The sequence below is a fragment of the Gossypium hirsutum genome, chromosome A12 (genome assembly GCF_007990345.1).
Source record: "Gossypium hirsutum isolate 1008001.06 chromosome A12, Gossypium_hirsutum_v2.1, whole genome shotgun sequence".
Lineage (NCBI taxonomy): Eukaryota > Viridiplantae > Streptophyta > Magnoliopsida > Malvales > Malvaceae > Gossypium > Gossypium hirsutum.
The window spans coordinates 101,864,075-101,887,325 of record NC_053435.1 but is presented as its reverse complement, the minus strand read 5'-3'; the positions used below and the strand labels follow the sequence as shown (position 1 = coordinate 101,887,325).

The following is a 23,251-nucleotide window of genomic DNA, read 5'->3' as shown; positions in this document are numbered from 1 at the left end:
TTTTGGAAATCAATGGCATGTATAAGCTAATAAAGTAAATGTTAACTTGAAATGAATGTAAAGTTAGCCATTAGTATGGTTAACAAACCTGGTTTTGGGTATGTGATGACATTATTTTATAAATATGCATGAATTTATCTTGAAAATATGTTGAATTGGATTGGTTGATGTGGATTGTTTTTGGTTTAAAATTTCAGGGAAGGTTAGATATCTATAAAGGAGTTATATTGTGTTAAAAAAAATTTAATTCGTAAACTCCGGTAATACTTCGTACCCTATTCCGGCAATGAATACGGGTAGGGTTATTACATTTTGGGTGTATTTAATTGTGTTTAAGTTTGGTAATACCTCGTACCCTGTTCTGGTGTAGAGTATGGGTAAGGGGTGTTACATCCTCGCTTCAATGTGTCCGCCAAATGTGGACATGTTTTCTTACTATGTCCTAGGTTCCAACAAAATGTATATAACCTTGCTTGGTCTATCTTCTCTCGAATATCCATATTATTGCATATTTGACTAGAATTTAGCCGACCTTTTGGCTTGCGACGCAATTCAATATTCAATAGCAATTCGAATAGAGCGCTCGAAACATGCGACCATCTACCTTTATTTGGGACCGGTGGGAATTCAAATGTCCATACTTTATATATTTGTTTTAGTTTGTACACTTCATCAATATACTTCATGCAATCAAGATGTGTCGAGGCACATGTAGCAATTGCATGTGCACATGAAAATGAAGTGCTTGAAATCTCTTCCAATCATTACCCACCACCGTTTGGTCGTATACTAATAGCTTATTTACTCAATCAGTCCTTCAATTAATTAAAAGTTTATAATGATTAATTTTTATCACTTTTACAATTTAGTTCTTATACCTTTATTAGTCACTAATTCGATAAAATTGCTTATCCAAAATTCAATTCACCTATACAATAACTCCGTAAATATTAAATAAAAATATTTACGGACTCAATTTATAAAAACGATGTCATGATACCTCATTTTTTAAAACCATTAACTTTAGGGTTAAACTACTTGCACCTTGACAACTAACCAATTAATAAAATCTATCCAAACAAAATTGACCATAATATTATATTTAACTCATAAATATTAATTACTAATATTTATGAGTTCAGTCGTCGGAATTGTGATCCCGAAATCACTGTTTCCAACGTCGTTGAAAAACGTATTGTTACAAGAACCTTTCTCATACTCATCCAAAGCAATATCCATGCTTGTGTTATGATCCATGAAAATTGATCCTTTTGAAGTTCGTGACTGCTCCTTCCAACATTGTTTTCATCAAGGTTTGAACTTGAATTCTATCATCACTATAGGAAATTAAGGTTTTAGCGACGTACAATTATTACATGTAACTCTTTGTGTGTGAATATTTATAATTTAAAAAATATGAAAACTAATATTTTATTATCTTTAATATAAATTTCATTGAATTATATTTAACGTAAATAATAAGAAGATGAAAACTTACTCAATTTGGATTTATGATTAATTTAAAATTAAAAATACATTATATAAAATATATTACATTTATTAAAAATAATGGTAAAATTTTAAGGCATTCATGTGTAAAAAAAATTAAGCCTTTTCACATAAGATTGTCTCCATTTTTCATGAAGGCGTTAGTTTTATATATCATATGTAAGATTTTATTATTTAAGTTGTTGTCTTTTTCTGTTAACAATATGATTTCAGGATCACAACTAATTAATTCATTTATTCATGTCATAAGGTATTTGTTTTTTTTTAAACATGCATCACAGTAAATTATAATGCAAAAATATTATTTAAATAAAATTTTATAGTGCATATCATTTATAAAACTTATTGAGGATGTGAATATTTTATTTTAAAACATAGGTTATTCAATTATATAAATTCAGATTCACCAATCTAAAAGGTGATTACAATCGAATCATGCTTTAAATTGGGTTTAAATTAGACTTTATCGAGGAGGTAATTAAGGGATGAGGCCTCATTTCAAGCCCTCCTTCATCTATAAATGGATAAGTAAGATATAGTGTCTACACTCTACTTAAATACAACCTCAACACCCTTACACCACCATTTCTAATTGCTCTTTGCACCGTTTACAATGTGAACCTCGTTTATTTCATTGACTTTTCACACTCATATAGTGTAAACAACTGCATTGTATAGTTCTACTTTTGGTATTGTTATAATAAAGTGAAAAGATAACATCTTCCTTAACTACTTCGAAACAGTTTCCCTTTTGAACAAATTGAGAGTAACTACTATATTAAGCCACATTCGTTATGAATATCCTAGTGGAAGAGTGATACAAGTTCACAATAACCACTATATCGGCAATGTTAGAAGTTACCAAAGATGCATCACCTTAAACAATCACTAATATCTACATCATAGCCTCGTCACTGTGAGGTTATGTCGGCAACAAACTCCAATCAACGATGAAAATGCCAAAAGCTCCTAAAAGACCCTTTTGCATTGATGATGCACAAAAGCAAATTTCATATAGCCCAACATCCTCCTCTTCATTTTGAAAACCAAAACCAACATACTAGAATTGAACAGCAATTAAAAGAAACTAAAACTAAAAATAGTGTCATGATTTTCAAAGAAAAAAAAGTGAATTATTGACACCACCATTGCTTACAAAGAAAGTATAACGAATTTTTATTTATGTACATACTTTTCCATTAAATAGTGTTTTCTTTCGTTGAAACTAGAGTGTCTGCTGTCGATGGAAATAACTAATCTGCTCGTCATGAGTATTCTTCAAAGAGATAAATGACTGGTCATAAGGAAAAACAGTTGAAAACGAGAGTAAAGAAAAAAAATCAAAAGTGAAAAATAAACATCAAAGAAAAAATTATACTATTAATTTATCGGGATATTGAAGTATAACAATTTCTTCAATAAATTAATTTAAGTAATTCCATGGTTTTAGGAATTAGTGGAGATTGGCATGGGAAACAAAATATTTTTTTTTTTACTTTTAAAAATAAAAATAAAAATAAAAAAAGGATATTTTGTACAAGTGAATGATATGATGAGTGAAAACACCCACACAATCCAGGTCCAAACCAAGAATATCTTTAGCCATGGGATGGAGATGGGATGAAAAGCAACAATTTAATAATTTATAAAATGGATTGCTAAATGGTTTCAATTAAAGGTCTTTTTTGTGTGTGTGTGTGGGGAAATTTTATAAATATCATTTAAGGAAGGTAAATTTACGTAATTTATTTTAGTCAGTCTGTTAATTTAATGATGATATTAGGGAACAGTAATTGTACATATATTTTCAATTAAATCAAATGCTTTAACTTGTCTTTGCTTAAAAGTAAAGCTTGTGCTGTTGTTTTCAATACAATAATACATGTACAAAATTATCTATACAACTGTGGATAAAATGAAATTTGTGGTCCCAATTTGAATGAGTGGAAACACATGATTGGGACTTGAACCAGATTTTTTTCAATTTTTGTCTCTCAATCCTTCCTTGAATGCAGGAGAGAGAGAGAGAGAGAGAGAGAGAGAGAGGCCACGCAGCCACAAAACTCTAAAATCATAAATGAATGATAATTTAACGGTTATAATAATTTTATTTTGATGATTTTTAAAAAAAATAAAAATTAAAACTTATTTGGTCAAAAATAACATATCTATGAATTTCTTCTTCTTTTGTACTTTTCAGGTCAATTAAGTCATTTAGAAAAAGAAAAGAAAAAAAGTAAAGGGAATAAGAAAAAAGGAAAAATAAAAGAGAGGAAGGTTTGGTTGTACGGATTATTTTTGATAAGATGGTGATAAAATGAAAAAAAAATATTGCCCACAAGAAAGAGCAATAAAATTAATTCACTAAAATTATTTTAGTAGGCCCCACTCCCCACCAAATCACGATCGTCAACTTGCCCAATATCTGCAAAAACACTAACCGCTATTTAATGCCAATCCCAGCCCCCAACAAACATTATATAATGCTTTGATATTATACACTTTTTTCTCGTCTAAATGTTAGCATATTATTATATTTTTAATAATATTGTCAAATATTAACTGAATTTTTACAATAAAAAACAATGTGTTAATAGATATAAAATTGATTTGTTATTTTGGTTGGATGAGATTGAAGGGACAAATTATATATATATGTCGTTTCTAAAAAAATAAAATTAAGGTTTAAGTTCGACTTTATTGGATATTTAGGGAATTAGATTAATTTTGGAGAGAAATAAAAAATGTATTCTTTTCAGTCAACGGTAACTTTTCTCATTATCGGATTTAGATCCCTCTTCGTTATTAGCTTCTTGCTCATTATCGATGTCTCTTTGCCTGTGCAAATTGTAGGGAGCACATCATTTGTTCTTGTATACCTTATATTAAAACCAAAACCACTTGCGGATTGCCCACCGGTGTAACTTGATGGCATGCTTGTACAAGTGTTTTTAGCATAGAACATCAGTATTTGTAAGTTGAAATCAAAAGCACTCACAAAATGTTGTGTTGAGGTATCGAAGTCTGGGTAACCAAAAAACCCCGACTGCTGGATGGACTATGCACCAAAGTTGAAATCAAGGGCTGAAACTGATGAATGTCTTCCCATTGATGATTTCGACATTTCATGGTAGGAGTTTTGTAACCATGATCTGAACCTACCACACAACCGTATGGTTAGACTTTTTTGCTTTTTGTTTCATTCCGGCATTAACTAGAATTGTTGTCAAACTCGGACCACCTTCATCAACGTCGACAAAGTTGGCACATAACTCTAGTATAACTCTAGTATAGCTGATCCACTAGAGCAATGCGAATCGAGCATCACCTCGACCTTTATGTCGCCTCTGAGCTTAAATATATCATATCTAATAGAATTCAATGACGTTAGGTATCTATATTTCAAGTTCGAAATTTTTCTCCGGCTTGAACTCGCCACTTTTCTCCTAATTTTTTTATCGAAGCTCCTACAATTTTATGCTCTAATTGTAAGCCAATTCTATAGATTGGGTTGAAACGACCCCAATTTTGGTGTCATAAATTTGACTGTCATAATAAATAATGATTTTGATCCGTCTACTCATCTTCAACCAAATAACTTATTTCCCATGTTTAAAATGAAAATATTATGCAAAAAAAAAGTACGAATTATCCAAAAACAATAACAACAAAACTTACTTCAACTAATTTACTTTATTAGGTCAATTTTTGAAATTTAGGTCTTTAACATAAACAATATTCTTCTTATACAAATCTCCTTATAAAAACAATATGCTCGAAATTTTAGCATGGAAGTTCTCCAACAGAATGGTGGCTCATTTTATAGAAAATACTACCCCGAAATATCAAACATAATTAGAAAAGATTAGACATACAAGTATGAAAATCACTTCTAAAAGAAGTGTTTTCTTGAAAAGTCTGAGTAGTGATGTTTAAATTTTATTCGGGATTCTCTAGCTCGAGAATCTCTGGTTTAAGATTAGGTTTAGGGTTTTAGAATTTTTGCACCGGTTACGGTTAGGGTTGAAAATTAAAAGAAAGAAAATGCATTAGCTGACTTGGCAAAAGAGCGCGTTATAGGGCGTGTTTTCAGTTGAGGTGGTTGCCATGCAGGTTGAAAGTGCTCATTTCAACACCCATTTTCAACCCTAACCTTAACCTGTGAAAAAATTTCAAAACCTGGAAATCTGGAGAATTTCGGGATAATTTTCAAACATACTATCCTGGGAATCCTGATCATGGGCTCCCACATTTTTTTTTTCAACTTCCCTCATGATTTCCTATATAAAAGGGGGTTTTGCTCCACCTCCTCCATCAACTCTCTCTGCCACTGTCTCTTACAAAATAAAAAAATTTCTCCTAAATTGTTTTCTTTTTGGTTGATTGTTGAAATTTTTGGACGGAAAGATTTATTTTTGTTTGTGTTTGAAGGAGACATTGTAATAGTTTAAGGTGTGTTTGAGTTCACAGTGATGCAGTGACGCTCGGAAACCCTCACATTTCATTTACGGTGTAGGGATCGAACCATTACCTTGGAAGCCTATCGCATGACAACTTGGGTTGAAGTATAACTAGGGCTCTCGGTTGGTGGTGGTTATACGATCACGGGTTGGAGTAACTTGGGAGCCTAGTTGACGATAATTATGTGATCACAAGTTCAAAATTAATGTTTCCGGAAAAGATTGCTTTATAAACCTCATACATAAGTTTGAGACAATAATCATAGGGGAAAACTAAGGGGTTTTCCAGTATAATCAACTTATTTTTTTCTTCATCTTGAGCAAAGTCGTATCTTTAACCTTTCTGTTCGAAACTTGTGACGGAGTTGAGGGTAAGAGGACTTTCAAGAGGAGGAATGACTATGTCAGTAGAGAAAAGATGAAAGTCCTTTCAGGTTGATAGCGGTTGTTGTGATTAAAGAACTCGTTAATAACTACAATCGTTGTCGCCCGACTCAAGTTTTATTTTCTCTCCACTGCCACAGTTACTCCCCATGAAAGTCCTCTTGCATCCAACTCTACCACAGGTTTCGGACAATTAGGTTAAGGATACTTTTTTTTATGGAGATGGAGAAAAAAAATAAGTTGATTATACTGGAAAATCCTTTTGTTTTTCCTTATGGTTATGATATCAAACTTATGTATGGGGTTTATAAAATATCATCTTCCTGTATCATGAAACTTGAACCTGTGGCCACATAACCACTGCCAATTGGGCTCCCGAGTTATACTTTAACCCGTAATTGCATAACCACCGTCAATTAGGAGTTCTAGTTATACTTCAACTCGTGATCGTATAAGCATTGTAAACTTGGAGTCTGAGTTGCAATATGATAGGCTTTTAAGGAGATGATTCATCCCGATACGACAGATGAAATGTGGGTCTATAAAGACTATTGCATTACCGTAAACTCAAATATGTTAAAATTATTATAATGTCTACCTCAAATATAAACACAAATAAATCTTTCTCTCAAAATTTTCAAAATCAAACCTATTTTCTAAAATATCACAAAAATCTACCTAGAACTCAATTTTTATTTTCAAAATCGATATATACTTCAAATTTAGCCGAGATAGAAGTTAAGGGTGCGGTTGATTATTGAATAAGTGGTCGAGTTGCGAGGGCAATGAATTGACATATCGGATATATTCATTGTAACGCGCGAACATGATTTGCTCCTTTAGCTTTCAACAAGTAATAATAATCTCAGTCGTTGTCATTTCAGAAACCCTGCAGCAAAGGATAGCCAATATTTGATCCATTATATCCACTACTTTATTATTATTTATGTTAAAAAGGTAAGGGACAGTTGTTTTAATGGGCAAAAGAATGAGTGGGTTGTTTTGGTTTCAGGAGCTCAGTTAAACCCAGTAATTCTACTGTTCTCTTTACTAAAAAAAAAAAGAAAAGGGAAAGCTTCTACCAGGTTACAAATTAATACCCAAAATTTAATGGTTCTTTTATAGAAATTTTGGTATAATTTAAGATATTTTAGAAATTTTGGTAAAGCAAATCAAATATATTAAAAATTTCAAGGGACAACCATAGAAATTTTGATATAACTTTATAAATTATGGTATACTAAAATGTTGAAATAGTTGAGTTTAGGACCTTTAAGAAAAGTTATAGAAATTTTAGTAAATTTTTAGACTGTGTTTGGATGAATAATTTTAAAATTTTAGATATTTTTAAAATACTAGCATTTTTAAAAATTCATTACTTCAAAATGCTTGCAATTGCAATTGAATAAATATTTATTTTATGAAAAATCAGGTTATCAGTTATAAAAGAAAATATTTAAAAAAATAAATGATATTAGAAGAATCAATAAGGGTATCATTATAATTGTAAAAAATTATAAATATATAAGATTTAAATAAAAATGGTTTAAGAAAAATCCACCCACCCCACCTTAATACAATTATCAAAATACTCTTTGTATATAATATTAGTTTAAAATATATGATAATAAAATTTATATTAATATTTGCTCTGCTAACAATATTAAATTAAAATAAAAATAGAATACTTTTAGAATAAAGTAATATTTAAACAATGTAACATCAATTACATTAAATAAAAAATATTAAAAAAATCTATATTTGTAACTTAATATTTGCTCAAGCAAAGAAATTTTCGACTTTTAAAGATTTTAGATTTAATGACATATACTGTATTATTTTATTCTAGAGCAGATATTACTTACATTAAATAATATTATGTTATATATATTTGCCGTATTAATTTTCGATGGAAAGAAAATTAGATAACCATATATGATAATATATTTAAAGGCATTGGATAATTGTAACCTGAAATGGTAAATGAAGGCTTTATGAGAATCTATTGCAAAATTGTTTTTAAACTTATTTTTGAGATATATATGCCATTTAACATCCTTTTTTATTTTTTTTAATATAATTGGGATGGGAGTTATGAAAGCGTTACCCATGCTTAATTTAGTATTTAAGATACCCTAAAAGGAGTTAGCATCAAGTCAACACAAGTAATGGGTTTTCCTGGTTCGACATCCTGCCAAAATATTAGCTTAAATGGAGATAGCAGATAAAGGCTCACAAAAACACATCTAGTTGACACCAATCTCCCTCCACCCTAACTCCTACCCATATCAAAAGGGGTTTTGTATGTATATATATTAGGATTTACTGATAATCAATGAAATCAAAATCATTTCTGGTCTTAGGGAGGAAAAGGAAAAAGGGAAGAGTTATACTATTAATCTAGCTGTGTCTGTGTGATGACAGATGATGCTTCAGGTATAGGCTGTGCAATATAAAACTCTAAGAGGTACAAGAGAATCAAATTAAACAATAAGTCAGCACAGCACCTACCATTGTGGAATATGAATGAATGGTAACCAATGCTTGAAATCCCAAGAAATATGCAATTTAAAACGCAGGTAAGTCGAGGAGGGCTGCCTTCTAACCAATCTGGACCAACCATCTCATCATTGTTTTGCCTACACTCATCCCGCTTCACATCAATTCGGTATTTGCTTGTAGCATCTGCCAACGAATTCAATGCACTTCATTACTTAAATATCTAGTAAAAATCACTAATGCTGATGACCAAATATTTTGGTTTTTTAGTTTTGGGGTCCAAGCATAGTAATGAGAATCATATTCCTACTCTTGGTTGAGCTGTTCTACCAAGGTTATATGGTCATGATAAATGAATTCCGAATGTTACAAAAAAGAAGCCTAGAATTTAATTAGAGAAAACAAATCTTGTAAATTTCACATGTCCTTTCTAATAAGGTAAGATGCAAGTAGGAGAAGATATATGCATACCAAAACTTCTACAAAGCCTTTCCTAAACTTTCACCATTTGTGTCTCAGCTAGTGAGGAGTTAAGGTCTTCTCGTGACTGTGATCTCCTACTTTGCAGTCGCATCTGACTTCTGTGAGGGGACCAGAATGAACCCACGCTACTATTGTCAAATTGCATCTGCCCCAAGCTACTTGAGGAATAACTATGTGAAACACTGCTGGTTGATGGGTACAAGGAAGACTCAGTCAGCTGGATACTGCTGCCAAGACTATGTCCCAAGCCAAATGGTGTCTGTTGACTACCATGAACAGTTGGACTTAGTGGCATCTTAACTCTTCCATCCCCTGTAAAAGAAAAAAAAAAGAGAGGATATTTCCTTCGCAGATAGATTGAGGATCATAGAAACAATCATAATGAATCCAAGTAATAAGAAGTGCATTAGGGCAACAACATTCAAGACCCTTAGAGTGTGCTTGGTTGAGTGAAAAAGTATAAAAATAGGCTATTTTCCGTCCTATTGCATAAACACAAATAAAAGGAGAGAAGATGAGAGAGGGATATGCATTAGTTTAAAATTATGCATTTTTCAAAAATTTCATTTTCTTTCCTCTCATTTTTCAACTCTACCAAATAATGAATAGAAAGAAAATTATTTTCTTTCAAGCCACCTTTCTATTTTTCTACTCTTTCAATTTTCACCTTCCAAATTTCTTTCTACTCTACCAAGCAACACTTTACAGTGAAGCTGTAGATCATAGAATTAAAGAGCATATATAACATAAATTACAAGGCCCATATACTGAACTAACACCTAAGTTCATTAAAAGTATGTTAAAGGGATCCTGCAGTATGCAAATTTAAAATAATATCCCTTATTTGCCGACATAAATAGCTGAGAAATTACTGTGTCCAAAAAATTCCTTGAAACTGAAGAACTTTTGAGTGCTCAAAGATATATAAAGCTAATGCATATAGAGTACCCAAGTAATAAGACACAGGAGACTGAGAACTTCATCATCACTCACATGCATGTCCTGAAAATATTGGAGAGGCATCCATTTGAACAGTAAGTTCATAAGGCATGCATCATTTTAAAAATCTTACAAGAAATCAGCATCATTGCTTTTCTAGCCTGTTTTGGAGCATTTTGCATGAGGCATTATTCAGATGGACAGCTGTGACGAAAATTTGATAGTAGGTGCCCAACAAGGAAGTTCATTAACATGTTTGAGAGGATATTTCTCTCCCACGGAAAACAAAGCAAGGAAAAGTGGCAGAGTTATGCCCTAAATAATAGGTCATAGAAGAGATCTTACCAGTGTTCATAGGGCTCCAGCGCTTTAACCGGAAAGGAGATGGTATATTAAGGACAGATGTAGATGCACTGTTATGCCGGAAAAGAGGAAGATATGACCTCCGGAAAAATCTTGGCATCCAATTACTAACACATGATAACGCACAAACAAGCAAAACCAAAGACATTAAAAGAATGGCAATAAGAATCATTGGATCAATCTTGGCCTGCAGTATTTGATATCCAGGGAGCGCTAGTCTGCTTGAAAATGACTTCCCAGCTTCCAACAGTGCAACACCCATTGTCCATGTAATACTTCCAGAACCAACGACAAGTTGACTGTCAGAGATGTGCAAGCCCTCTCTCAACAATGATACTATATATGGTGCTCTAAAGCAGTACTGTTCAATAAAGGGCTGTGGAGCAACGCTCTTTTTGGCTACTTCCCAGGGTTTTTCACAAAATTCCCTACCCTTCTCTAATACATCATCAAGTGCAGCTTCTGGAGACAAATTGAAGAACCGATATACAACAAAAAAGCCAGATAAAGCATAGAACTGGCCATAAGGACGAGGCAAGCTATCCGGAAGTGCACATGGTTGCAAATCACAATCAATACCTGGGTATAGAGTCGACCATTCAGATAAATTGACAGCAGCTTTGGCAATTGCACTACATTGCTCCCAATTTGGAGCACCAGTAAGATGCACAGGTATTCCAGATTTCCCCCCTTTGTCCAAAATTTTCCCTTGAACTAAAGGACTTCCACTTTCTTGATCTTTTGAAGCACATTGAGAACAGATATATCGTTCTTTGTAGCCAGAGTGCAAGCAAGGATGTTTAATTTCTATCATTCCATTAACCAGATTGGCATTGGAGCCATCTGGAAGGCTCCTTAATAAACGAACTACGGACTTGTCAAATGCATCATTCAACCCATAGCCAGAAAGAGAGTAAGCACTAAGGTGATGCGTAACCGCTCCAATTTTAAGGTTTAAATTGGTTTCATTATGTTGGCGGTGCTCATTCTCAAATGTAACTTGTAATGATGATCCACCCAAATCAAGTGCACCAAATGTTGCCTTCTTAAGAGTGGCTCCCAACATGCTTGTGAGATAGTTAAGAGCTGTCCACCCAAGGTAAGCTTCCTCTGTCCCAGTGATAATCTTAACCCACTCTTTGTGGCACAAAAAAGGTGAACGCTTTAGTATTGACCAGGCATTTTCCAGAAGCCATTTTGAATCAGCATTGGGCAACCTGCGAACTCCAGCTGTAGCATACAGGAAAAGAAAAGTATTCTTATGCTCACGTTCAGGAATTTGCTTCTCTGCCCATGAGATAAGTGGGTTTAGTGCAGCTGCTAAGCCCGATTTATTGTGCACCAACTTATGAAGCCCAGGCTCAGTTTCCATCCTATCATAAGCTCGTCCACTTTGTGTGCTTGGTTTTCTAGAAAGACCTTCTGTTAATGATTTCATGACAATTGGCAGGCTACCATCATTCTTGTGACCAATTGAAGCCTTATACACATAAACTCGAGTTCCAGTACTTCCACAATCAAGAACAACATAGAACTTGGAGGCTCCCCTAGACCAATTCGAATAAATAAACATGCAAACCATGTATGTCAAAAAAATTAACAAAACTAGGCACAAAAGAGCCATGATTAACCGCACCCACTTTCTCATTAGAAATGGAGTTCCACTGGGCAAACCCTTCTCCTTCGAGAAACTTGCTGCGGCATTTTCTCTCTGTAGAGGGGGTTTCGAATAGCTCATGCTCTTGTCAATTTCAGAAATAAGATTAGCTGCTTCTGGATCAAGACGGCGATATGATGAGAAATCTTGGAGTGATGCGGAGAGGCGCAAATTATTTTTGATTCCAGAGTTAGCAAAACCAAACCCATGGGGTAAATTTTTATCTGGCTGTGGTGACAAAGTCGGCGACATCTATGAAGCTGCAGAAGACCGCGTAGCAGATAAAAGCTTTGATGCACCAGTTATTGGTTCTGCAATTCTACCAAACACCATTAATTTCATTTTGCATACAAACTATAACAACTTTTCACCGGGCACATTTTGTCAATGTTGAAATTTGTAATTTACCTGCTGTGCTGCTTGAATACTAGCTAAGATGGCCAACATCAAACTTGCAGTCGCATTGGAATTGAATTCGAAGATTACATTGATTGGGACAAAAATGTCACTGGATGAAGGTATCACAAAGTAACAACCCAGCAGTGATCATGAATCTTAATGGCCAAAATCCAATGATAGAAACCTAATCAGCGGCGTACACGATACAAGTCAGCAAACCAAGACATCTAAGTTTGACACCTGGATCAGTAGGGCAAATGCAGAACGTATTAAGCAGCAATGTTTATTAAATTCTGGGGTTCGTCCCAAAACTACAAAATTGATGATTTTGATAAATCTAAAACAACAAACCCAAAAAGCCTGCGGCGCTGTTGCCACACAAACAAACATGGGAATTGCAAATCGACAAGAAAATGTAAACGAAAAATCATGTTCATATCGCAAAATACATTCACGATGTTGAAGTGCGCGAAGATAGATTGATCTTTAATAAAATTCTAAGTAAGGGACTAAAACCAAGTTTGAAGAATACCTGCAGGCAAGCGTTGATAGCGGCAGTTCCTCAGATCTCTGCCTCGTCTTCACAATAAAAAAGAAAAACCAAAACTGTTTAAAATCAAACTGTCAGTTGGGGATTCAGTATCTCAGATCCAATAGAAAACAGAAGACTTTTGGGCCTTTGGGTCTATCTTCTTCCTTATTTTCGTTCTGGTTTCTGTATTTCACTATTTCTTCTTCTCCTTATTTCATCAGGAAACAAGATTGAAAAAGGTTACGGCTTTTTTTTATTTATTCTGCCTTTCCCACTTTTTTTTCTTATTTGTTTAGTAAGTTTTCAGTTTCTAAGATATTAGTTTCTTTGTATTTCCATTAGTTACCCTGTCTTTTTCTATATTTTCCACATTGACCCCTTCAAGTTGTTGTTAGTCAATTTCTCCATCACATCTATTTTTCTCTCTTTTATTTCTTTATTGATAACGTTTTCTATCTTTAATTGTATGCTATATATTTTTTCATTTTTATATGCAATGTTCTTTTATAGATAAATAAATAATTTTGATTGATAAGATTGTTTCTAATAACAAATTAAACCTAATGGACTTTTTCTAAAAGATATAGTTTTTCAGTTTTATGATCTTTCTTTATTTATCTGCTTACCAAACCTTACAACCTACAGTTTGATTTGATGATTTCATTTTTCTAATAATTATAATTCAATATAATTTTTTAGGTAATGTATAATTAGAATGTTAATATTCACATATGGTATGTATATATTCACACCACACATGAATGTATTAGGTCCAAAAAGAATGGTCCAAATAAAAGCCTAACTAAGTGGATGCTTATAGTTGAGTTCTTTTGTAAAATGCATCTATATTATAACTCGGATAAGATGAAATGGATAAAACATTTGTAGATACGTAATTATCTTAAATAAATTAATGACTTCTCACATTCTGTAAACAATCAGAATATTGAGGAATATCCAAAAAAGCACTTAGAAAATTGGCTAACAGTATCTACCGATCTTGGGTTTTGGATTTGGTGGCATAAGCAAACTGCAAAGTTCTCTCTGTAGGAGAAATTGAGTTTTTTAAGTTACCCAAAGTCCAGTAAGTAGTAATTTAGGAAATTCACATCCATTTAAGAGTATTTATTGTACTGAAGTGTATAAATCATACAAAAAAGGAAAGTTTTCCTACAACAAATTTAGACAGCGTATAGGAGCAAACTTATGTTGCATGTTGAACATGTATTTAATGAATTTGCCATGTACCTGAGGAAAAGAGAATCATATAACTTTACATCACATTTCATTACAGAGTTAATCACTGGATTTAGGTGATGAAACAGACGGTTCAGAGAAAACGCGTGCTCTCTGGTACGGGTTCTTGTTAATTGATACATCTTTGTGAATGAGAGGTTCGGAGGACCGAACATTCTGAGGCATCATTCCTTCTGCGCATCTTTCGCTGTAGGATGCCCAAGTGACCGTATACAGACTGGCAATTATTAGAAATCCCCCAAGAACACTGTCACCACATACAAAACAAAACCAATTTAAGCACTCTTTTTGTACTAGGTGAGAGATTAAGTTTTAATTTGTAGTGGAAAGAAGAGACAGAAGTCAAACCTTCCCAAAGAAATCGAACTTCCGAGGAAAATTCTCGACAGAAAGGCTGATGCTGCAGGTTGAAGTGGATTATAGAGAGCAACTAAAGAAGGCCCCAAGATCTTATTCGACCACGTCAGGAGCCCGTAGTTAAGAGCTGATGCTACAACTCCCTGCCAAACCCAAACATCCAATGAGAGCACAAATCAGTCTAACGATATTAAACCATTATTTATGGTGCTTCTGCTTTTTATAAAAAAATGGAGTGAAAATAAGAACAGAAAACGAAAGACCTATAGCAAAAAGAAAAGAAATGCCAAGGAGACCCCTTCTACCATCATTTTTCTTGAACTTTCCATATTGAAATTATTCCTACATTTGCTACCTACTTCTTTCTCCGAGAAATCATGCACTTCCCTCTTCTACAGGGAAAGTGCCTTACCACCTTTTATAATAACTTTTCTTAACACTTACAGAGCCTTGTCATTAAACTAGCGTATCAAGTATTGACCCAACATATATCAAATAACATTTCAAACTCAGATAAACCTAGAACTTTGATAGTGGCTACTACTAAATGGACCTGCGAATTTTTAAGATTCGAGATAATATAAAATCCACAAGAAACTTACAGCATACACAACAGCAAAAATCTCAGACCGTGTCAGATTCCAATCCGTTGACTCATTGGTGAAAAAAAATGCTGTTGCTACCATCAATATAGCGCCAAAAAAAATAGGAAAGCGCGGTGACAGAAATGTTGGCAGGATACTTGGCTAAAACTGGAGCCTGGCATTGTTAGAAACAGCGAAGTTTCAGATAAACAAGTACTAATAACAACAAGATACACAGGCAAAGTTTTACATTAAGTTAAATTCAGCACTATTATTCATGAAGTTTAATATAGTTGTTAATGATGAAAATTTGTAAGAACCACTCCCATACTACTTGTGGAAGCAATTAAGCAAAAGATAGCATTGACCAAGCAAAGACAGCCAGAAAGCATAAAAGATGATTACCGGGAAATGATTAAAATAGCCATCACGAAGCATTGAAATGGACCTAAACGCATTTGAAATGCTGAAATTCAAATCAATGCCAGATGTATGATCAAGGCTAAATAATAGCTTCCTGAAAATAATAGACAAGATGATATAATTGTATAATCTTAAAGCCTCTTAGAGGAAGGGAATGGATCAGGATCACTAAGAACCTAACGAGTTATATATCAAACAGGTCAAGGAACAAAGAGTGGCAAACAAACCTAGAATCATATTCAAGACCACAGAGGTTATTTCCTCTTTATTTTACTCAAAACAGATTGCTTCTCAGTTCCCTCTGGCAAATAAGATATGACATTTCATCTACTACAAACAAAGAACAATATTAACAGGAAAACTAGACTTGCTCTGATTCATTTTGCATGGAAATATGGCATACCTGAATGACCAGGAAAGCAGCCATGCACATACAGTTCCCTATCAAGCATATAACTCCAATATGCCAAGGGTCAAGTCCAAACTCGAGAAAACTAGACATAAGCCATCCAGCAGGCTCTGGTTGACCCCTGGCACTTATGTCATTTTGCACGGCAAAGTCTCCATTTGACTGTCCAAGCAAAGCTGGACCACGAAACAGAACCATTAATATTGCACCAGAAACACAGATTAGCGTACCTCCAACCTTTGCTTGACCTTCAGTTTTGAGCAAATTCACTCTTTCTGTACTGTAGTAGAATGTCATACAAATTATGGCAAAAAAGTAACAGATATAAATATAGAAATTATACCAAAACAAATAAAATTTAGAGAAAAGAAAAGCATATAAAGTTGTGCTGTTACCCCATCATTACGGCAAAAAGAAATGTAAAGACTGGAATTGCAGGTTGAATGGCAGCAGCATAAGTTGGATTTGTGTAGCTTAGACCAATGAGAAATAAAAGCTGGTTCCCAAATATCCTATTCCAATTAACCAAATCCAAAAAATGTTGAATATGAGGAAGTTTCATGAGGCACATTCCATGAAATCAAATAGGATTGGATTAGATATGTAAGACTCACCCAGTTAACCCAAGGAAGAAGAATGTTAGTAGGAGGCGTTTAGTCATAGGAGGTCGAATCCTTCTGCAGGAAAAAGTGAACAAACATGACCCAGAAGTTTGATTCTCGATCCAAGCAACCACAAAAACATGTTTACAAATTAAGAGTTGCTGCTAAACGTACCCAGCAGAGATGCGAGATTCAAAATGACTAAAAATAACATGAATTATTTGCAAAAGTCAAATACAACCCAACTAAAGGCCATCAAATTAGCTGTGGGTCTAGATGGGAACAGATCGATCAATGATCTAAATATTAGGTCAATCACAACTTGGAAGAGATAATTAAATCAAATTGTGGTTTAAACAATGCATAACCAAACGTTAGAACAAAGAGAGAAAATAAAGGACCCAATTTCTTTTTCTGAATTATTAATAAGGATTGCAGAGTCAACCCCAGAAAAATGAGATGGAAGAAAAAAGAGATCATACTTTTCACGAACATAGGCGACGGGGGCAAGAAAGGAGAGAGCAAGAAGATCACGGAAGACGCAGAAGACAAGCTGGTTGACGCCAACATTGAGAGCTACTTTGGTAATTACATGATAGCCTCCGTTGATGAGTTGAACCAAAGCCATGGAAGCATGAGCTTTCCATGCTTCTCTCTCGAACCCTCCATTCATTCCTGCCTTATCCTTCCTTCTCACTCCAAGCACACGGCAAAGGGAAAATTAAATCAGGAATTTCGGTGAGTTGGATTATGAAAGTGGGAAAACTGTATAACTACGTCAGTATATGACTGAGTTTTTGGTTCGTGTTAGGTAGTAAAACATAAGGGCGTCTGAAAAGAAACAAAATCTGTTTGGATAAACTAATGCTACCCTTGGAGCTTGGTTTGCAACCTGTGTTTTTTTTTTTTTTTTGTCCAGTTGTCTTTGATTTTGGTCAGGTTCTTTCCCTTAGCGTCCTTCGGAGCAGGAAAATAAAAGGTCAAATTTATTATTTAGTCCCTCTATTATGCATGAGTTACAGATTTATTCTATATACTTCTAATATCTTATACTATAAATATTTTATTATGTGTAATACTATGTTAGAATATTATTTTTATATAATACTAAAAAATACGAGAATTAAAAATAATTAAATTAAAGATTATAAACTAAACAACTTGATAGTAAAATTGTAAAAAATAAAAAAAAATGTGATGAAATTAGAATATAAAGTTATATCAATAAATCATGCATAACAAATCCGTTCCTTTGCCTCCTAAACAAGTTATAGATCCAAACATTTTATTAAGGAAAAGTCATTCATATAATTCATCATCCTTCTGTGAATGCCAATAATTCGTTTACTAATTAATATACTCTTAATTATTTTAGTTTCTTCTGCCTACAATTTTTGGGATAATAAATAAAATGTTGAGAAAAATAGAAGAAAAGTTGTAGTTGGGGCGTCAGTTTCTGTGTTGGGTAGGAATGTAGCAAAGACTAAGAGGGACCTTTGACCTTTCAATGGATTTGTACTTTGTATCTCTACGCTTTCTACTGTGGGCTAATGTATTCAATCATTGTGTAGAGGATATGAAAATCTATGCTTATACTAAACACAAATACATAAGTTCATTTTAGTTTCTTAGTTTTCCATTTCATATGAAATTAAATTTAACTGAGTTGTAGTGTGTTAGTTGTTTATTTCATTCTTTAATTACGTGGTTAGCAATTTATTTATCGCTCATTAGAATGAAGTACATTTCATGGATAGTCGTTTATCTCTTTGAAAAGCACTATCGATGATAGATATCCTAGTTACCATTAAAAACTTAAGTTAAACTGATTTACATTGTAAAAGAAAGAAAAAAAAACTCATTTGAAATACACGCAACTTTGTTTCCTCAACCCGATGAAATTGTTTCTTTTATATTATTATAAAAAAATATTCAACGTATTGTTAGTAAAATTTTTGGACCCCATAAACAAGATTTTAAGGATTATACTTATTTAATTTAGACTATATTAAAAAATTAAAATTAAAAAATTAAAAAAAACAAATATATAACATCATTTAGACCTCGCTTGTGGAATTAAAATATTCTACTAATAATATATTAAATACTGACTATATTATTATTTGGCTTGTATCATATGGGTGCGAAATCTAAAAGTTGTGTACATTATAATACACTTTATACATACACACATGGATGAGTGAAATTTATTAAATTAAATTCAGTTGTTAATTTTTAAATTTAAAAAATCAATTGACTTGCGATATATTTTTGGGTGTGATCCAAATATTTTTTGAGTCGAGATGTCTTTTGGCCGATAAAAGATCTATTTCTTAGATTTGGTACACACTTTGAATCACCTTATTTCGAGTTCCTGAGCATAAGTTGGGGTCCTTTTTAGTAAATAGTACATGAATAGAATTTCTAGATGAGATTATTGCGAGAAATTATAAATTTGGAGCTTTAATTCAAGTTGAAATCATATCGAGTTATATTTTTAAAACTTATGAGCCCTTATATTTATTCTAAATTTTATGATTTTTTAAGTAAAATTATCACTCCAAATTCATACAAGATTTAAGGATATAAGTCGAATTTCTGACGTGGAAACAAAAGTATTTCCTATTGGACACACTTTTGTTGAAAAACATTTTAAAATAGTAAAAACTTTATATTTATATGTTGTAACTTTTGGCTTGATAGTTAAATTTTGTTATTTTTATCCTCATTGGCCCATGTTGTATTCCCCTTTGATCATATTATTTTTCTCATATTGTTTTTAGTTTTTTATATCTTTAATTTTTAATTAATATTTTTAACTAATAAACAATTTTTCAAGTTTTTTTTATCTAAAATTTTTATTTAATAAATCCTTTATTTATATAAACAAAATAATAAAATATGCAATACAATGAAAATATTACATATATATCATTATGTTAAAAATATTTTTTCTTATATATAATTTTTATATGTCAAATATTTTTTTTTTCACCTACATTGTGGGTATGGTAAATTATAATTTTTGAAATGATTATTTTTATATGTGAAATATTTCAAATAATTATTTCAAATACACATACAAAAATATATAATGCTAAAATTTGCTATACTCATGATATGGATGGAAAAATAAATATTTCACATATAGAAATTATATTTATTAAAAATAATTATATTTAAAATAATTAATTGAATTTATAATATTAAAATTTATCATACCCACAATATAGGTCAAAAAACAAATATTTAACATATAAAAAGTATATATAAAAAATATATAATTAGTTGATGTTTTTAAAAAATAAAATATATTGAACATAATGTTATATATATAATATTATCATTGGATAATTATATATTTATATTATATAAATAAATGAATTATTAATGAAAAAATTTAAATAAAATAAATTTAGAAACATTAATTGAAAAATAAAAAAAATTCTTTGAACAACATGAGAAAAATAAAAATTTAAAATAAAAAAGGCTTAAAAAATATGATTAGGAGGATAATCAAACTTAAGGTGGGTTTAGATGAATGGTGGGATGTAGTGCAGTACAGTGCGTTTAGCTTATTTTTTGTCTCATGCTATAGTATCGTTATAGTATCTAATATTTCCGCCATCGATATTTTTACACTGATCGTAGGTAAACATGTCGCCTATCGAAACCCACCCTTCGGCTAATGAGGACAAAAAAACTAAGATTCAACCATTAGACCAAGAGTTAAGACATATTAAATAGATCATTTTATGTATAAAGTGTTTTTAAAAAACTTGTCTTAAATTGCTTTTGTCTCCATGTTAGCAAAATCGACTTATTTCTCTAAATATGCAAAAACTCGGTCTATAGCTTTAAATTTTCTAAATTGGCATATATTGATAATTTTATTATATTTTAAAGTATTTCCAGTTATTTAGAAGTTTTATATTTCTTAGTTCACAATAAAGTTTAATTCAACTAGAACTACTTCTACTTCAGCTTAATTAGAGTTTAATTTTACTTAGAAGTTTTATTTTGATTCAATGAACTATCCTATATAAGAAACATCTTCATTATTTAATGTATGATTTTTTTTATTTGATTAATAAAGCACTATTTGGAGTATTTTATTTTACAAGGTTCAAATCTGTTTTTTAGTAAGAAGATGCTTTTAACTTAATCTTATTCGAGATTTTGGGTGAAGTTTTTCAAACTCTGGGTTGCTAATAATTTTTTCTTGTAGAGTTGATTAAAGTAATTAATTGAATTGTCGGGAAATCTTTTCTGAATAGTTTAATTATACACGTATCCTTCTATTCATCTCCATCAATTTATCTATTCCATCATCCACCATTTAATTTTGTTTTCTTTATTACCTTGCTATTTAATTTTCGGTTTATTCACATTCTTTGTTGTTTCTCATTTCTTAGCTTTCAAGAAAGCTTCTAAACAAACTCATCAACATAGGAAGCCCTCTTCTACTCATCAAGAATTAAAAATTTATATTGTTTCATAATTTTTCAGTGTTTTGAGTAAATCTTAATTTTTTTTTGATTCTTAATGTAGGATTTCTTTTGTTTTTCTTTTTATTGATTCTTTTTATGTTAACTAATGCATTTTCTTTCATTGTGTTAGTAGGAAACAGAAGTTGCATTCTCTTTGGCTTCTTAGAGCTTAGGATCTCTTTTGCTAGCAATTGAACTCGAATATATTTTTGGTAAAATTCAAACTTTGAAGATTAATAAGTTTTCGATTCCTTTTTTCTTTTCATTCTCAGAGCGTTAAAGTTTTTTAATGCTAACAGTGAGAAATTTTATTATATCACTTTAATTATGAATGTTGTGAATATCAGGATTTTCAATGACGAAATATAAATATTGTATTTGTTTCAAATCGACAAGAAGTAATTAATCATAATGCCAATTAATTTTCTATTGTTGATGGATTTTTCAAGAAATATATTCGTGTAATAGAAAAATCTATATTTTTCTTTAATATAGGTAGTTCTTTAACATTTTGATAAGAAATAAAAACAATAAGAAGAAAATATAAGAAGAGGGAGAACAATATTTAAATGTGTTTAAATCATAAAGAAAGACTAATTTATTTTTTAATATAATATATAAAGATTAATTTATTCATTTTTAGAGTATGGGGAGGAAAAGGAACTTATATAGTAGTTTTACCAAGGAAAAAGGGAGCAAAGGAATCGATAAAAAGATGCAATGACCAAGAAACTTAACAACAGTAGCTATTGAGAATCAACTAAGCTGCAGATGAATAGCATTTGAATAAAAATGTTGAAGTGTAAAGCCCGACCACTGGTTTGGGTAAAATCCATCTGAGCCCACTTATATATGTTCCGACTTTGGACGGTGCATGATTTCAATTATCCACCCACTTTCACTTATCTTCATTGGGTCTTTCATGGCCAATGGACTTCTAAGGTTATATATGGGATTTGATGCAACCTAGGCTTTCTCATGATTACTTCTTCAGTTCATCTCAAAATCCCACAAAAGAAATCATATGTGTATATATATATTTATCCAGTTGGGCGAGCTCCGAATAAAATATATTATTATTTACTTCCACTTTTCATTTGCTATAAATATATTATTATTTCTCTTATAGTCAACTCAATCTGAATAAAATATATATCATTAACAAATAGAAATGCATCCATGGTCATACTGATAAGACCTAATCTCATAGCATAAACAAGGATATCTTTGGGCTATCTAGGGATAAAGAATTATAAATATACATGTTTGTAGTGTATGAGATAACAATTTAAAGTATATTACAAGAAAAAAAAGGTGAAGAATTAGAATAGAATCATTTATCTCATTTCTACTGTATTGCAATTTTGTAATGTCATTGTTGAGTATATATATAAGTTTATAATGAAATGGTAGGACGAAGATAATATTCGAACAAACAACATGAATCATTCCAATAGTGCCTCAAACTTTCTTACATTCATTGCCCATACAAGTTTAATTTATATTTAATTGAGGCAATTAATATAGGTATATATATTCATGGCCATTGGCCATGTAAATGTAATGTAATAATTAGAAGAAAAAGCAGCAAACAGAATAATTGAGCTATGACCATGGGCATGATGTATAATTCAGGAGATGTGCGGAAAAGGTGGCTCCTGAGTTGTAGCTGTGGGTGGTGGATAGCAGTGTCTATAGTTTTATGAAATGTGAGTAAGTGGGGATCAGAAAGGAGAGAGGATGATATATATATGCATAATGACAAGCCCCCCATGTGATAGAGACCAACCATTCATTCACTCAATAGCCAGCAGCATTAACCAATAGCATTCACATTCTCTCGAACAGTGATAGCATCGAAGTGGGAATGATATTGTGAAGGAAATTGACATCCCTCATCAATT

General features: G+C 32.0%; 1 protein-coding gene and 1 pseudogene across 5 annotated transcripts; both read right to left on the bottom strand.

Annotated features, from left to right (window-relative positions):
- Positions 1-6,885: 6,885 nt before the first annotated feature.
- On the bottom strand, positions 6,886-13,515 carry LOC107946821 (probable apyrase 7). Of its 5 annotated transcripts, none has more exons than XR_005906466.1 (5): positions 13,226-13,515; positions 12,703-12,933; positions 9,324-12,605; positions 8,865-9,038; positions 6,886-7,242 (listed from the first exon to the last, which is right to left on the bottom strand). XR_005906466.1 is itself a non-coding variant. In XM_016881286.2 (5 exons), the coding sequence occupies exons 3-4, from the start codon at positions 12,544-12,546 to the stop codon at positions 9,346-9,348; spliced, it is 2,229 nt and encodes a 742-aa protein (XP_016736775.1). In that variant the 5' UTR covers positions 12,547-12,613; positions 12,703-12,933; positions 13,226-13,514; the 3' UTR covers positions 8,721-9,038; positions 9,324-9,345. The 5 variants fall into 5 exon arrangements, 4 of the variants coding, with proteins under 4 accessions (XP_016736775.1, XP_016736774.1, XP_040939272.1 ...); XM_016881286.2 differs by lacking the exon at positions 6,886-7,242 and having other exon boundaries at positions 8,721-9,038; positions 9,324-9,647; positions 10,620-12,613; positions 13,226-13,514; XM_016881285.2 differs by lacking the exon at positions 6,886-7,242 and having other exon boundaries at positions 8,721-9,038; positions 9,324-9,647; positions 10,620-12,605; positions 13,226-13,514.
- An 820-nt stretch (positions 13,516-14,335) lies between these two features.
- Positions 14,336-17,782, bottom strand: LOC107946822 (WAT1-related protein At4g19185-like; annotated as a pseudogene).
- Positions 17,783-23,251: the final 5,469 nt, after the last annotated feature.

What these genes read in the sequence shown, in the direction of transcription:
- LOC107946821 (XM_016881286.2), bottom strand. Translation starts at nt 12,546, where the DNA reads ATGTCGCCGACTTTGTCACCACAGCCAGATAAAAATTTACCCCATGGG. An exon ending in CTGGAGCCCTATGAACACTG is followed by an intron (nt 9,648 to 10,619) that starts GTAAGATCTCTT and finishes TTTCTTTTACAG; the next exon opens with GGGATGGAAGAGTTAAGATG.